The sequence below is a fragment of the Zea mays genome, chromosome 5, assembly GCF_902167145.1.
Source record: "Zea mays cultivar B73 chromosome 5, Zm-B73-REFERENCE-NAM-5.0, whole genome shotgun sequence".
In the NCBI taxonomy this organism is placed as follows: domain Eukaryota; kingdom Viridiplantae; phylum Streptophyta; class Magnoliopsida; order Poales; family Poaceae; genus Zea; species Zea mays.
Genome location: NC_050100.1, coordinates 4,842,863 through 4,861,053, shown reverse-complemented (window position 1 = coordinate 4,861,053; position 18,191 = coordinate 4,842,863). Strand labels below are relative to the sequence as shown.

At 42.7% G+C, this 18,191-nt stretch overlaps 1 protein-coding gene across 2 annotated transcripts; it reads right to left on the bottom strand.

The window, feature by feature from the left end:
- Positions 1-45: 45 nt before the first annotated feature.
- On the bottom strand, positions 46-3,817 carry LOC100272712 (uncharacterized). 2 transcript variants are annotated; one of them, XM_008683168.4, is made up of 4 exons: positions 3,102-3,817; positions 1,404-1,779; positions 1,035-1,308; positions 46-419 (listed from the first exon to the last, which is right to left on the bottom strand). In XM_008683168.4, the coding sequence occupies exons 1-4, from the start codon at positions 3,551-3,553 to the stop codon at positions 394-396; spliced, it is 1,128 nt and encodes a 375-aa protein (XP_008681390.1). In that variant the 5' UTR covers positions 3,554-3,817; the 3' UTR covers positions 46-393. The 2 variants fall into 2 exon arrangements, with proteins under 2 accessions (XP_008681390.1, NP_001140637.1); NM_001147165.1 differs by having other exon boundaries at positions 94-399; positions 3,102-3,722.
- Between the last annotated feature and the right edge of the window lie 14,374 nt (positions 3,818-18,191).

Here is an 18,191-nt window from a genome sequence, read left to right as displayed (position 1 = left end):
GACGACACGATAAGAAATCATTTCGCTCGGTTAAAGAGAATATCCTTAATGTGCGGCAGACTCAGAATTCAGAACCAAATAATGACTGCGAGCACCACAAACACGTCAATCATGTTATTTAAATCGTTGTCTCAAGTGAAAATTAAGAAAAGCCGTCCCATTTACACCACAACAGCTTTTGATTACAAAGGTCAGTGCTTCCGGGGTTTGCGTCTCAGACCCTTGGCCTCACCCTGCGCCCGCTGGTGTCGCCGCCGTCAGAGAGCTGCGCCCACACGCTCTGGCTTTTCAAGCCGCTGCTACATGGCTCCTCACACCCGGCAACTGTCCGCAGTATCTCTGACTGCAGAGATGGGCAGTTGTCTTTGAGATAGTCGAAACCCTCAGTCCGGATCACAGCTGCAGATACATAAGGGCATCTGGAATGTTATACACAGTTCAACAGACTTATTTAGGCACCGGCACCACAAAGCGACAAACAGGCGAAAGGTGAAATACGGTGAAAGTGCATGATAATAATGGACCAAACAGAAGCAAGAAATGACTTAAGTTCAGAGAGTTATCATCACTCGTAATCCAACAACCATAACCATCGGTACTATTTTAGCACAATACTATCCACCAAGTTTCACAGCTATGCTAAGAATAACAAATCAGTCATCGTACGCACATGCAATTTACTATGCAATGAGAAACATTTCGTCAGCATGCAACACTTGCCATGCCAAGCCTAGGTAAATCATGCATCAAAGTTTTCTTCCATAAACCAGTTCCTAGAAATTGGAGATAGAAACTGGATTCTTAAAAACTAGGCCGCTTCCAAACAGGGCCTTAGCAACTTGACCCATGAAAAAAACATACTAAATTGTTTATATAACAAAAACTATGCATCCCAGAGCCTTCTCTTTATTATCCAAATCTAAATCTATTAAGTTATAAATCACAAATCAAAATTATGCCAAAAGATGTCAATCCAAAGGATATCTACAAACGACATGTGAATGTTAAACATATTTCATGTTGTGTCTTATTACCTGACAGGTTTTCGGCAGCAAATTTGAGGCAAACGGATTTAAGCTCCATAGCATGGTGCCGATCAGCCAATGCTAGAGTAGTTGCCACGGAATTTACAGAAATATGCTTGCACAAGTAAGATTCACACAACAATCTTAACCTTGGCAACTCATATTTGTCTGCTGCAGCCATTAACTTCCCGGACAAACGATCAAAGATAGAGCAGTCAGAGCTTGATGCAGACAACTCGTCATCATTAACAAGATTGTCCCTGTAGATAAAATGAAGCACAGCCTGCAACATGGAATATTTGCGTGGATGAAAATAAAATCCCAAGTTTGTCAACAGGGAAATGGATGGATGACATTGACACCAAAATATGAAGATACCTTGAACACTACAGGATCCATGTCATCAATAACGATCTCTTTGATTTCATCCCCCGTATCAGTTCCGTTCTTCTCTTCACCCAATTCATGATCGAAAAATTCAGATCTAAAAAAGGGAGATCGGGCAGCCAATACCAACTTATGGGCATGAAACTTCTCTCCTGCTACACTAAAAATAACATCTACACCTTCCTGAGTGTCCAAAAGCGTTCCAAAATGAAAGCCTATGTCAGACTCTGGAACCTCTATTGAATGTGGCCTAGAATAATCCATAGTTGATACTACAACACCCACAGTACAGTTTATCTTCAAGCAATCATCTTTAAGAAAATCTGATTGCTCAAGAGCAGTACGCCGAAAGAACCTTTTGTAGCCCCTGAAAATTTAAATCAGGACAATCAAATATGGGTATTTTTCAGAAACAAACTTGGTCAAATGCAGGGAGTAAAAGTCTAAGTAAAATCAAACAGGCAGGCACACTCTATAATGAAAAACTAAACAATCTGGAAGAGATATGTGTGTACTATTTATGAATTACTTGGGCATATATGAGCGCCAGAAAAGGACGATATTAATATACTTGCACAGCTGCACCTTTGTGAGGGGATGATGGACAACTGGTTATCATAGGATGTGAGAACCCAGACAACCAACATAAAGCTATCCTAATAAACAGCAGGCACACAAAGTTCACACTTTCATTGATTTTCAAGCCCAGATGTAAGCATATCGGTTAAGATTCTCTAGTCTCTACCACCTTCACCAGAAGTTCCCTTTGTCAGAGAAGATCCTTCCCATCAATTCATTGACTCCAAGATACAACATGTAGTTTATCTACAAACTCTAAGTAGTGTGGAAACTGAAACTAATGCACTACGTTAAGATATCTCATTTGCAACACTAATCAACCATTCAAAGAAAATACAGAGGAACAGCTAGATATCTCCAAAAAAATTAGTAAGTACTCCCTTGTAACTAGAAACCTGGACTAAATATCCACACTGAATAAATACTATTAGCATGGACAAGAAATAATGACAGGTCTGACAGAAACATGGTACTGTTTCTTCATGGGAACATTAATTTTATTAATTCTACCTCTGGTCACATTAATTCAAACAAATGCCACTCCAAAATGGATTTTGATTGATGCAGTGATGTAACATGACTATTTTTTGGATAACCTCATTGAGCAGTTACAGGTCAATGGGTTGGGCAAAGGAAATATTAATTATTAACACAAAAAGGGAAGCAACCGAATGAGACTGAAACAAATACATCATTGCAGGCATCTGCGTGATCACAGTTGTAGCACAACAGAACCACAGGCACACAGCACAACTGAATGAAATCAAGTAAACTCAAATCAGGCACCTAAACAAAAGCACGATAGCGGAGTCTGGGAAAGGGATAAACCGAGACAAGCCTCCCTGCAAAAGCGGTGAGGCTCCTTTGAACCTGCGGCCTTGTTACTTAGTGAGACAGCTCTGAGCAAAATGCATCAGGCCAAGCCTTCAGTATCATGTAGACTAATGACTAAGAATATCTCCTGACACCTGACAGCAACCAACTTGTTTCATATCAAACTAATTCTGCAGGTGTGCGGTGACCAAGCTAGCCACTCCTTGTAAACTCATTACTCAACGCAAGCTGCTTTCAGGCAGCAAGAGATAAGGAGACAAACTCCTAGATCATTACCACATGGATCCGCGGTACTTGAGGGTGTACGGCCCGGACTCTAGGGAGCGGTCGAAGTGCGAGTGCACCTTATGCTTGCCCTTTCCGCTCTGGTCGAGGAGCGTGAGCTCGAAGAGCGCGCGCACGTCGGTGCCGTCGGACGCGAGCGCGATGAAGACGGAGACGTAGGTGGAGTTGTCCTCGGGGTTCTTCCCGTCGGGGTAGAAGTAGATCGCCCACTGGTAACCGCCCACGGTGAATGTCTCGCTGGCGATGTGCTTCCCCACGCCCATGCCCTTAGCGAGCGAGTAGCCCTGGATCACGAAGTGGTGGGACCCGTTCACCGTCTGCGTCACAGAGCGCGAGCTGGTCGGGGACGCCACCATGTCGCGCGCCCGGTCGCTCGACGCCGCGACGTGGTGCGGAGGAGAGGCCTCGCCCCCATCGCCGGGGCCGGTGTCCTCGTCCTCCATGGGGAGCGGAGCGGTGGAAGCTCAGAGGAGTAGAGGCTAGGGTTTGTAAGCGGGAGGCTCCCCTCCTGGGCGAGGTAAGGGACGGGGAGAGAAGCGGACGGGATTGGGGAATGAGGATTGAGGTGGCGACGAGGTGGATACACGCTACACGGGATGCTGTACAGACGAGCCGATGGAGTGAAGGGAAGAGAGCTGAAACAGGAGACTTGCAGGGTGAAAATGTAGAGTGGAATGAAATGGAATGAAATGGGCCGGAGTCGCGACAAGTGAGCAAGACAATTTCGAATGGTCTATATATCTTAGACCCACCGTTTTAAACTAGACTGGTATAGTGTGCTTATATTAGTTTATCCTCACATCTACTAGAAAAAAAAGGAAAAAACGTAAGTTCATGTCAACTATTACTTAGGAGTAGCTTTTAGTTAGTCTAAAAACTATATTGCAAAGACATCATCACCATGTCTTATCTAGGTTAGTCTGAAAACCATCATCGTATAGTGTATGATATTTATTTTATTTATCTTTTTTATCAAAAATTTTATGTTTACATCTTTAATAAAGTTATTATCGTGTTTGGATTTTATCGTGACCTCCACATCGCCAAGGTTACGCGACTTGATGTTATAGGTTATCGCACTGAGGCATCACGTCGTCAGCAGCGTGGACACACATGTGGCCCTGATGTGGCAATACCTTAACATCGTAGGTCATAATGCCGAGACCAGTGCTATAGATCTTGGCATCGAGGTTCCACCCCTATAACTGCGACATCTCCTTCCTCTCTCTCTCGTTGTGTTCATGCAAGGACAAGCACAAACCTTTCATGTAATCTTGTATACATTCTTCATTCAGTAACCCATCATCAAGAAGATCATGTAGGATATTATGCATTCTATGGTCCAAACCTTAATAAAAATCCTTGTGCATTAGACTTGTAATGTCATGACTTGATAATGCATAATCTATGGTGTCATGGCTCACTCTCTATGCCCTAGCAATCCTTAGGTACCTTTAGTACACCGGTGTATTTGCTACGACATCCACAATGCCAATATTAGGTACCCCACAAAGTCGGATGACATTTTAGAGACCTAGGACAAATTCAAAGATCGAGGCCTCTTCTATATAAATATAATTTTACTTACTTAATACACACACATATTTTATCAGTATAAACTAATATCATATTAAAAACCTATAAAATTATTCGTATAATATCTTAAAACTTTCTTCTAACATTTCTTAATATAAAGTCATCAATGGTGGTGTTAATATCAACCTCATATAGTAATTTCTTCTTAATACATAAAATTGTCAAATCGTTCAGTGGTTCTTGAGACGTTTTAGAGCTTGAATATTTATTCGATAATTTCAATTTTGAAAAAGCTCAGCTGATTCCACGACCATAGGCATGATAAATAAGATTTGATAAGCAATAAATATATCCAATCCATATTTTTGACACACTCAAAAATTGCATAGAAGACATTGATGTTTATAGTAAACTTAACTTCAAAACCCTCAACTCATAAATTAGATCATTTACATCAACATTAGATTAAGGTTTCTACAAACTTAGTGCAACAATTTTCCAACTCAACACCATTTAGTATTTTTAAGGTTTGTGAGCTTTGTTTTTCTTGTCATTTTCAGTTTATTACTAGGCCAAACCAAGGTGCCCATATAGAAAGGCGACAAAGAGAGGCCTACCGAATTTTGGGGGCCTAGGGCCACTTCCCTAGTGGCCCTCTACCCCAAGTCTAGGCCTTGTTACCCGAAGATGCAAAAGTGGCTCTACATGGTCCTAGCCATATCCCAAAATCTTATACACTTCTTTCATGTGAAGTCGATCTCAGCGGTAACCTCCTTCACACCAAGAGTGGCGCTGCACAATCAACATGCTAACAGGCGCATTGCAAAAGTGGACAACCAAACTAGCGGAGTTTGACCTCAAATTTGTCCCCGACCACTTAGTGAAGAGTCAGGCGATCATAGTCTTTATGGCAGAATGGACCCCATTAGACTTTCCAGGGTTAGACCTAGGGCCAGCCTAAGTCCTTTGCAAACCAACTCTAGATGGAATCACTGGTACTAGTTAGCGCGATAACACTAACATAGATTTCTTCTGGTTTTCCCAACTAGTGAACAGATCCACTACGTCAGACATCATCATTTCTTTGCCACTAATAACATGGCTGAGTATAAGGCGCTCATCGTGGGGCTAAAATTTGCCATCTCCCTCAGGGTTTACCAATTATTAGTCAAAGGTGACTCTTACCTTGTTATTAACTAGGTTCATAGGATTTGTGCATGTAACAAAAAGCATCAGGTAGCCTATGCCATCAAAGTGAAACAACTAGTCCTCTTGTTCGATATCATGCACTATAGGTACATCCCTAGGGCAAAAACATGATAGGCGATGAACTCACCACACTTACTTCAACTCAGACATATATGTCTACTATGACCTTCGGGCTAAGGCTCCACAAAACCACCACTCAACGTCTCAACCCGCTAAACTGAGCAAGGAGGGCCTAGCCAGCGCAAAAGTGTTCGTGGCCACCAACAACATTGTTAAGAAATGCCCTGCCCACTTGCAATGATGGATCACCCATAGTAGGGCCTCAAATCTAACTAAGAATGCTCATGTAGACCTCGATGCATGGGTCTCTGAAATTTGGGGCTACTTGAAAGACAATTATGTCCCCGATGATGTTGTTGTTGCGGAGCATATTTCGGTATGTGTTTGAAAGTCGCCTAGAGGGGGGTGAATAGGAAAAACCTGAAATTTATAAACTTAAACACGCACTAAGGCCAAGGTTAGCGTTAGACTTAAATTGGAGTTCGAGAGATAGTTCTCCTTGCTTAGAGTTGCTCAATTAATGCGGATAACGTTTGGGAGCAAACTCAAATCAATATGAGCAAGGGAACTTTTATAGAGAGGAATGAGGGGAAACAAATCAAGTGAAGATCAATGCAAGTAAACATGGTAATTTGTTTACCGAGGTTCGGTTCCAAAGAACCTAGTCCCCGTTGAAGAGGCCACAAAGGCCGGGTCTATTCCAACCCTTTCCCTCTCTCAATCGGTCACATAGACCGGTCGAGGCTTCTCCTTAATCACTTGGGTCACTAAGACCCCGCAAGGATCACCACACACTTAGGTGTCTCTTACTAGCTTTACTAAGCACTTATGAGAATAAGAATAGAGAAGGAGAAAGCATTCCAAGCAACAAGAGCAACAAAAGAACACAAAACACCCTCTCTCAAGTCACCAAGCAATTGAGTTGATTTGGAGGCTTGGAGAGGATTTGATCTATTGAATGTGTCTTGGAGTGTCCAGCGGAGCAATGGCTCCCTGCGCGCCAATGGTCGACTGCAAAAGCGCATAATGTCAAACAGTGCCGCGCAGAAGTCAGAACGCGAAGTCAGAGGTCACCTGACTGTTCGGTGTGGCACCGGACTGTCCGGTGTAGCAAAAAGACAAACAGCTCCAACAACTGCTCCAAACCCTAACGGACGCGCTGACATGGCGCGCACCGGACAGTGAACAGTGACTGTCCAGTGCGCCACTGGACTGTCCGGTGCGCCCATCGCCAGCAGCCTTTGCTAACGGCTACGAAGTGGTTGGGGCTATAAATACCCCCAACCACCTCATTCAAAGCCATTCAAGCATTCTGAGTTTCTCATTCATTACAAGAGCAAAGTGCAACACTCTAAGACACAATCAAAGCAATCAATCCACTTAAAGTTCCCAAAATCAACGCTAGTGCTTAAGGGCTTGTGAGAGGATCACTTGTATTCTTTTGTTGCTCTTGTCACTTGGATTGTCTTCTTCCTTTCTCATTCTAATTCTTAAGTGCTTTGTAAAGCTAAGCAAGAGACACCAAGTGTCTTTAGGAGCAAATGCTTTATTCTTATCAAAAGAGGTAGAAGTTCCAAATTTGCTGCTAAAGCTATAGAAGGCTTTTTATTAGGTTATGACTCAAACACAAGGGCATATATAGTCTTCAACAAATCCACTGGATTAGTTGAGGTTTCTTGTGACATTGTGTTTGATGAGACTAATGGCTTCCAAGTGGAGCAAGTTGATCTTGATGAACTAGATGATGAAGAGGCTCCGTGTGTCGCACTAAGGAACATGTCCATTAGGGATGTGTGTTCAAGGGAATCCGAAGAGCCTTCCCAAACATAGGATCAACCATCATCTTCCAATCAAGCTTCTCCACCAACTCAATATGAGGATCAGGCTCAAGATGATGAAGATGAAAATCAAGAAGATGAGCCACTTCAAGAGGAGGACATTGATCGAGGGGAGATGAAGATAATGAAGACAAGGAAGATGATCAAGAAATTAAGGATCAAAGACCACCACACCCAAGAGTCCACCAAGCAATTCAATGAGATCACCCTGTCAACTCCATCCTTGGTGACATTCATAAGGGGGTAACCACTAGATCTCGAGTTGCTCATTTTTGTGAACATTACTCTTTTGTTTCCTCTATTGAGCCATACAGGATAGAGGATGCACTAAGAGATCCAAACTTAGTGGTGGCAATGCAAGAGGAGCTCAACAATTTCACAAGGAATGAGGTATAACATTTAGTTCCACGTCCTAATCAAAATGTTGTAGGTACCAAATGGGTATTCCGCAACAAACAAGATGAGCATGGTGTGGTGACAAGTGAAAGTCGCCTAGAGGGGGGTGGTTAGGCGAAATCTGAAATTTACAACTTTAAACACACTACAAGCCGGGGTTAGCGTTAGAACAAATGTCAAGTCCAGGAGAGAGGGGAAAAACAAATCAACCAAAAAGTAAAGTGGATGAACACAATGATTTGTTTTACCGAGGTTCGATTCTAAAGAACCTAGTCCCCGTTGAGGTGGTCACAAAGACCGGGTCTCTTTCAACCATTTCCCTCTCTCAAACGGCCACTTAGACCGAGTGAGCTTTGTTCCTTGATTTCTCGGGTCACTTAGACCCCACAAGGACCACCACACAATTGGTGTCTCTTGCTTCGCTTACAAGGTTTTGAGAATGAGAATGAGAGAAAGAAGAAAGCCAACCAAGCAACAAGAGCAACAAAGAAACGCAAGAACGATCCTCTCTCAAGTCCTAAAACACTAGAATTGAATTGGGGACTTTGATCGGATTGGTGGCTTTGATTTGTGTCTTGGAGTGTTGTACTTTGCTCTTGTATTGAATGAGGAGTGATGAATGCTTGGATGGTTGGAGTGGAGGTGGTTGGGGGGTATTTATATCCCTCAACCACCAAAACAACCGTTGGGGGTGACTGCTGTCGATGGACGCACCGGACAGTCCGGTAACAGCCACGTCACCCAACCGTTAGGGTTCGGGCGGTTTCGACCGTTGGAGCTTTGTCCTCTGGTGGCACCAGACAGGTACTGTTCACTGTCCGGTGCGCCTCTAGCGGCTGCTCTGACTTCTGCGCGAACTGTCCGCGCACTGTAGCGTTCGTAGGTGTCCGTTGCAGTCGACCGTTGCGCTGGTAGCCGTTGCTCCTCTTGGTGCACCGGACAGTCAGGTGGCACACCGGACAGTCCAGTGAATTATAGCGGAGCGCGGCCTCAGAAACCCGAAGGTGGCGAGTTCAGAGTTGTACGGTCCTGGTGCACCGGGCACTGTCCGGTGGCACACCGGACAGTCCGGTGCGCCAGACCAGGGCACCATTCAGTTTCTTTTGCTCCTTTCTTTTTGAGCCCTAACTTGATCTTTTTATTGGTTTGTGTTGAACCTTTATGCACCTGTAGAATATATAATCTAGAGCAAACTAGTTATTCCAATTATTTGTGTTGGGCATTCAACCACCAAAATTATTTATAGGAAAAGGTTAAACCTTATTCCCCTTTAAACAAGGAACAAAGCCCGACTTGTGACCAAAGGTTATTCATAAGTCAGAGGTTTGGACTTTGATGAAACTTATGCACCCGTAGCTAGGCTTGATTCAATTCGAATATTACTTGCCCATGCTACTTACTATGGCTTTAAGCTTTATCAAATGGACGTGAAAAGTGCCTTCCTTAATGGACCTATCAAAGAAGAAGTTTATGTTGAGCAACCTCCCGATTTTGAAGATAGTGAGTACCCTAACCATGTCTATAAGCTCTCAAAGGCACTTTATGGGCTCAAGCAAGCCCCAAGAGCATGGTATGAATGCCTAAGAGACTTTCTTATCACTAATGGATTCAAAGTCGGTAAAGTCGATCCTACTCTCTTTACTAAAACTGTTGCAAAAGACTTGTTTATATGCCAAATTTATGTTGATGATATTATATTTGGATCTACTAACAAGTCAACTTGTGAAGAGTTTAGTAGGATCATGATACAGAAATTCGAGATATCTATGATGGGGGAGTTGAAGTATTTCCTTGGATTCCAAATCAAGTAACTCCAAGAGGGCACCTTCATCAGCCAAACAAAATACATACAAGATATACTTTAGAAGTTTGGGATGAAGAATGGCAAACCCATCAAGACACCCATGGGAACTAATGGGCATCTCGACCTCGACACGGGAGGTAAATCCATAGATCAAAAGGTATACCGGTCGATGATAGGATCTTTGCTCTACTTATGTGCATCTCGACCAGATATTATGCTTTCTATATGCATGTGTGCAAGATTTCAGGCAAATCCTAAGGAAGTTCACCTTAGGGCCATAAAGAGAATCATGAGATACTTAGTTTACACTAATAAGTTTGGGCTTTGGTACCCCAAGGGATCTACCTTTGATCTAATTAGGTATTCCGATGGCGATTATGCCGGATGTAAAATTGATAGGAAGAGCACATGAGGGACTTGTCAGTTTTTGGGGAGATCCCTGGTGTCATGGGCTTCAAAGAAACAAAGCTAGTAGCTCTTTCCACCGTCGAAGCCGAGTACATTGTCGTAGGCCATTGTTGTGCGCAATTACTTTGGATGAGGCAAACCCTTAGGGACTATGGCTACAAATTGAGCAAAGTCCCTCTCCTATGTGACAATGAGAGTGCAATCTGCATAGCGGATAATCCTGTTGAACACAGCCTCACTAAGCACATAGACATCCGGTATCACTTTCTGAGAGATCACCAACAAAAGGGGGATATCGAAATAGCTTATGTGAGCACTCATAACCAATTAGTAGATATCTTTACCGAGCCACTATTTGAGAAAACCTTTAGCAAACTTAGGAATGAGCTAAATATACTTGATTCCAGGAATTTTGATTGAAACATTGCACACATAGCTCATATGTATACGGTATACCTTTGATCATGTCTCTTTCATTTGGTGCAAATGCATATTTCTTATTCTTCTTGTGCCAAGGATACGACTAATGTTCTTTCAAGTGTATTTCTATACTTAGTCGTAGATTGAAAGGGATATGGAGTTTTTAGCAAAGATAAGGCTTCCACTCCAACTCTGACGGTATCATTTACCCTTTGTCGTTACTCATGTCACTCTCAATGGTATGAATCTTCACTCATACTTATTTTTACCATTTGAGAGAAAGTATTAGGCCCCAAAGGGGGAGAAAAATGCTCAAGGGCTCTCAAGTTCTCCGTTTTTGGCGCTTAATGCCAAAGGGGGAGAAAATATTAAGCCCAAAGCAAAAGGACCGCACCACCATTTCAAAAAAATTCGAAATAAATTTCAATTTGTTAATTTCAATTTGTGTATTTTTATTTGGTATCTAATTTTCAATTAATATGTGAAAATAAGATTTCAAATTGGTATCTATCTCAAAAACCCCCTTGGAAGCTAAGGGGAGAATTTCATTCAGGGGGAGCTTTCATATAGTCAAAGGAAAAGCATTTGAAACAGGGGGAGGAATTTCAAATCCTAAAAATGCTTCTTGCAATCATATTTCTATACCTTTGGCTATTTGCAAAAGTTTTTGAATAGATTTCCAAAAGATTTGTAAAAACAAAACCTGTGGTCCAAAATATTAAATAAATGAAAGCCAAACCATTCACTCTTATTCATATGTTTCATTGGTTTAAACTCTAAGTAACCTATGCACAATCATCTCAAATTGCAAACCAGTTACATTTCTACTCACTTCATTTGCTTTGGTTTGTATTGGCATCAATCACCAAAAAGGGGGAGATTGAAAGGGAAATAGGGTTAACCATTTCCTATAATTAATTTTGGTGGTTGATGACCAACACAAACACATGGACTAACTAGTTTGTCAAGAATTCATATATTACAGGTGCATAAGGTTCAACATAAATGGAGAAAGAAATCAAGTTAGGGACAATTAAAAATGGAGCAAGACCTAGAGTGTGCTGAAAAATGGCGCACCGGACAGTGTCCGGTACACCAGGGCCATATAGAACCAGCCACTCTCGAGAAAATGGAGGCGCGCTCCGCTATAATTCACTGGACTATTCAGTGTGCCACCGGACTGTCCCATGAGTCAGCGGAGCAACGATTCTCTGCGCCAACGGTCGACTCTGCAAAAGCAACAGTGTCGCAAAAGAGTCAGAAGCGCAGAAGTTAGAGGGCACCGGACTGTCCGGTGCAGCGAGAAGACAAACGTCCCCAACGGTCAACTGCTCAGAACCCTAACGATTGCGCTGTCGTGGCGCGCACCGGACAGTGCACAGTGACTATCCGGTGGTGCACCGGACTGTCCGGTGCGCCCATCGCCAGCAGAATTCAGCCAACGACTAGAAGTGGTTGGGAGGCTATAAATACCCCCAACCACCTCATTCACTTCCATCCAAGCATTATGAATTCTTCATTCATTGCAAGAGCAAAAGCCCAACACTCCAAGACACAATCAAAGCAATCAATCCACTCAAAGCCTCAAATCCAACTCTAGTGCATTAGGGCTTGTGAGAGGATCACTTGTGTTCATTGTTGCTCTTGTCGCTTGGTTTGGCCTTTTTCTTTTCCCTTCTATTTCTCAAGTGACTTGTAATCGAAGCAAGAGACACCTAAGTGTGTGGTGGTCCTTGCAGGGTCTAAGTGACCCGAGAGATTAAGGAAAAGGCTCACTCGGTCTAAGTGACCGTTTGAGAGAGGGAAATGGTTGAAACAGACCCGGTCTTTGTGACCTCCTCAACGGGGACTAGGTTCCTTGGAACCAAGCCTCGGTAAAACAAATCATCGTGTTCACTTGCCTTGATTCTTGTTTGATTTGTTTTTCCCTCTCTAACGTTTCCTTGCTAGTGTGAATTTGAGTTGGCTCCCATACGTCATCCGCAACCCTTGAGCAACTCCTAGCAAGAGAGATATTCTTTTGGACTTGAATTTAATTCTAATGCTAACCCCCGACCTTAGTGTGTGTTTAAGTTTATAAATTTCAGGTTTTGCCTATTCACCCCCCCCTCTAGGTGACTTTCAGGTACCAAGTGGGTATTCCGCAACAAGCAAGATGAGCATGGTATGGTGACAAGGAACAAAGACCGACTTGTGGCAAAGGGATATTCACAAGTCGAAGGTTTGGATTTTGATGAAACTTATGCACCCGTAGCTAGGCTTGATTCAATTCGTATATTACTTGCCTATGCTACTTACCATGGCTTTAAGCTTTATCAAATTGACATGAAAAGTGCCTTCCTCAATGGACTTATCAAGGAAGAGGTCTATGTTGAGCAACCTCCCGGCTTTGAAGATAGTGAGTACCCTAACAATGAGTATAAGCTCTTAAAGGCCCTTTATGGGCTCAAGCAAGCCCCAAGAGCATGGTATGAATGCCTAAGAGAATTCCTTATCGCTGATGGCTTCAAAGTCGGAAAGGCCGATCCTACTCTCTTCACTAAAACTGTTGCAAAAGACTTGTTTATATGTCAAATCTATGTTGATGATATTATATTTGGGTCTACTAACAAGTCAACTTGTGAAGAGTTTAGTAGGATCATGATACAGAAATTCGAGATGTCTATGATGGGGGAGTTGAAGTATTTCCTTGTATTTCAAATCAAGCAACTCCAAGAGGGCACCTTCATCAGCCAAACTAAGTACATTTAGGACATACTTAAGAAGTTTGGAATGAAGAATGGCAAACCCATCAAGACACCCTTGGGAACCAATGAGCATCTCGACCTCGACACGGAAGGTAAGTCCGTGGATGAAAAGGTATACCGGTCGATGATAGGTTCTTTACTTTACTTATGTGCATCTCGACCGGATATTATGCTTGTAGTATGCATGTGTGCAAGGTTCCAAGCAAATCCTAAGGAAGTTCACCTTAGGGCCGTAAAAAGAATCATGAGATATTTAGTTTACACTCCTAAGTTTGGGCTTTGGTACCCCAAGGGATCTACCTTTGATTTAATTGGGTATTCTGATGCCGATTATGCCGGATGTAAAATTGATAGAAAGAGCACATCAGGGACTTGTCAGTTTCTGGGAAGATCCCTGGTGTCTTGGGCTTCAAAGAATCAAAATTCAGTAGCTCTTTCCACTGCAGAAGCCGAGTACATTGTTGCAGGCCATTGTTGTGCACAATTACTTTGGATGAGGCAAACCCTTAGGGATATGACTACAAATTTAGCAAAGTCCCTCTCCTATGTGATAATGAGAGTGTCATCCGCATGGCGGATAATCCCATTGAACACAACCGCACTAAGCACATAGACATCCGGTATCACTTTTTGAGAGATCACCAACAAAAGGGGATATCAAAATTGCTTATGTTAGCACCCACAACCAATTAGCTGATATCTTTACCAAGCCACTATATGAGAAAACTTTTAGCAACTTAGGAATGATCTAAATATACTTGATTCTCAGAAATTTGATTAAAACATTACACACATTGCTCATGTATATACCTTTGATCATATCTCTTTCATTTGGTACAAATGCATATTTCTTATTCTTCTTGTGCCAAGGCTAAGACTAATGTGTTTTCGAGTATATATCTATGATTAGTCTTAGATTGAAACGGAAATGGAGTATTCGGCAAAGACAAGGCTTCCACTCCAACTCTGATGGTATCATTTACCCTTTGTCATTACTTAATTAACTCTCAATTGATATGACCTTTCACTCATATTTATCTTATCATTTGGGAGAAAATATTAGGCCCCAAAGGGGTAGAAAATACAAAAGGGCTCTCAAGTTCTCCGTTTTTGGTGATTAATGCCAAAGGGGGAGAAAGTATTAAGCCCAAAGCAAAAGGACCGAACCACCATTTCAAAATTTTCACTAATGTTTATTTCAATTGGTACTTGAGTTAGCCTCAAAGTGAATTTTCAAGTGGTATCTAATTTTCAATTGGTATCCTTAAGTCAATTTTTGATTGGTATCTTACTCAGTTTGTATGAAAAAAATTCAATTGATATAATATCACTTGGTATCTATTTCAAAAACCCTCTTGAAAGCTAAGGGAGAATTCATTCAGGGGAGCTTTTATTTAGTCAAAGGAAAAACATTTGAAATAGGGGGAGGAATTTCAAATCTTAAAAATGCTTCTTGCAATCATATTCCTATACCTTTGACTAATTGCAAAAGATTTACAAAAACAAATAAGTGGTGCAAATGTTGTCCAAAATGTTAAATTAGAGAAAAGCAATCCATTCATATGCATAAAGCCTTTCATTGGTTTAATTACAAGTAACCTATGCACATCTATCTCAATTGCAAACTAGTTACATTTCTACACTTCATATTTGCTTTGGTTAGTGTTGGCATCAATCACCAAAAAGGGGGAGATTGAAAGGGAAATGAACTTAATCATTTCCTATAATCGATTTTGGTGGTTGACGTCCAACACAAACCACGTGGACTAACTAGTTTGTCTAGATATCATTTATCACAGGTGCATAAGGTTCAACACAAACTAAGAAAGAAATTCAGTTAGGGACTCAATCAAAAATTGAAGACATAGGGTGTGCTGAAAAATGGTGCACTGGACACTGTCCGGTGCACCAGGCCAGCCAGCAAACAAATAGGCCATTCTTGGGTTTCTTCTGGGCGCGCTCCACTATAATTCACCAGACTGTCTGGTGTGCCACCGGACTGTCCGGTGAGCCAGCGGAGCAACGGCTCCCTGCGTGCCAACGGTCGACTGCAAAAGCGCACAATGTCAAACAGTGCCGCACAGAAGTCAGAGGTCACCGGACTGCCCGGTGCAGCAAAAAGACAAACGACTCTAACGGTCAACTGCTCCAAACCCTAATGGACACGCTGACGTGGCACGCACCGGACAGTGAATAGTGATTGTCCGGTGCGTCCATCGCCAACAGCCTTTGCCAACAGCTAGGAAGTGGTTGAGGGCTATAAATACCCCCAACCACCTCATTCAAAGCCATTCAAGCATTCTGAGTTTCTCAGTCATTGCAAGGGCAAAGTGCAACACTCCAAGACACAATCAAAGCAATCAATCCACTCAAAGTTCCCAAAATCAACGCTAGTGCTTAAGGGCTTGTGAGAGGATCGCTTGTGTTCTTTTGTTGCTCTTGTCACTTGGATTGTCTTCTTCCTTTCTCATTCTAATTCTTAAGTGCTTTGTAAAGCTAAGCAAGAGACACCAAGTGTGTGGTGGTCCTTGTGGGGTCTTAGTGACCCGTGTGATTAAGGGAAGGCTCACTCGGTCTAAGTGACCATTTTAGAGAGAGGGAAAGAGTTGAAATAGACCCAGCCTTTGTGGCCTCCTCAACGGGGACTAGGTTCTTTGGAACCGAACCTCGGTAAAACAAATCACCGTGTCTACTCACCTTGATTCTCGTTTGATTTTTTGCCCCCTTTCCTCTCTCTAAAGTTTCCTTGCCAATATTGATTTAAGTTTGCTCCCAAATGTCATCCGCATCATTTGAGAAACTTGCGGCAAGAGAAACAATCTTCTGCACTCGGATTTAATTCTAACGCTAATCTCGGCCTTAGCGTGTGTTTAAGTTTATAAATTTCAGGTTTCGCCTATTCACCCCCCCTCTAGGCGACTTTCAAGCTCGATGATTCGTGCAGGGCACGATGGAACACAACGAGTCATACAAGTTCGTGTCGCCACGAGGTGTAATACCCTACGTCCTATGGGTTTTGGGGGTTGTATTGCTCTGAGTTCAAAGGTTTAAAGGTGATTGCTGGAGGTAGGAGATGATGGTCGTTTAACGATTTAGCGGGCTCTAACCTCTTTGTAGGGGTACCCCCTCAGCCTTATATAGCCATCTGAGGAGATATCCGTGTACAGATCAGAGTACTTATGCGAGTCTATCCACTACATGTTGTGATTACGCTGAGTCTTCCAGCATTGACTTGGCTCTTTCGCAAAGCTCGCGCCCACCTGCATGTGCAGACCGAGTCTTGCGACATTCTATTGGCTTCGCTAATCTGATACATGGGAGTTTAAGTCGGCTTCAGTTACCTTCTATCGAGGCCCACGATGTGTCCCTTGGATGACTTATTGGGGCCTTTCAGGCGGCCCAAGAAGCAAGTCCACTTCTTGGTGACCCGGGAGATATCCATCCCCCACAAAGGGGACTTCTAATGATGTGGCACAAGCATGATCCTCCTTAATTGTGTTTTTGTAGGCAGGACAATGGTATACTCAATGGCATCCCTGAGGGAGAGTGTGGTAGCCATTCATCATCTTGCATGTTGGTTAGTAGAGCCCGTCGATAAGGATTTAGTGGCCAAGAGTCCTCAAGAATGCAACTAAGCTAGTAAGGAGACCATTGTTTCTTTTAGGCTGTCTGCAGCGGTCTCCTCTAAATTTCCACCATATATCACACTACCACGACATGTTAGCAAAATTTCTCCTTTTAAATTTCTTTCCCCCACAACGGTTTGTAGCATCCCAAAAAATCAAATCTTGAAATTTTCTCAAACTCGCTCTAAATTCAAAATGAATTTTAATTTCGTTTGTGTTTGCAAGTTGATATCAACAAATAAAATATAGTGGTCTACATTCTCCCTAAAATCCTCCTCAAAATATCCTACAAAAATTTCCCTAGTGATCCCCTCTGATTCTTTCCAGAAATAATGCCCAAATATTCCACCGATAATTCTCCAAATATTTCCCTCCCGAGAAATACCTTCAGAATCATTTTTAAAGTCCCTACAAATATTTTTCTTCATAATTTTCCTCGTGCCCATACGTATACATATGCCTCCGGTGTCATACGGTGAGCTCTACAAGCTAATTTCACTTATACGAGACAAATACATGCTTATCTCCCACTAATCCTCGCATACTCCCACTAATCCTCGCCTCCTCCCCCTAATCCCCCACCGAGCCTATAAATAGAGGGGAAAGGGCCTCCTCTCAAGCCACCCCAAGCCATTTCATGGTAACTCTCTCCCTCCCTCCCCACACGCTCACTCCACCTCCCACACAAGCACACACTAGCACAAGGATCGTTCGGTCGTTCTTTGATCGTTCGTCCACTTGTTCTTAGTTTGTTCGTTCGTTCGATCGATCGTTCGATCGTTCGTCCGATCGTTCATGGTTCATTCATCCGTTCGTCCAATCGTTTGATCGTCCGTCCGTTCGTTCGTCCAAATAATCTTTATTCAGATGTTATGCTGCCGAAATTCCGATCGTTCGATCATTCGATCGTTCATCGTTCGTTCATAGTTCCTATTCATCGTTCATCGTTCGTTCATAGTCCCTATTCATCGTTCATCTGTTCGTTCGTCCAAATAATCTCTGTTCAGCCGTTATGCTGCCGAAATTCCGATCGTTTG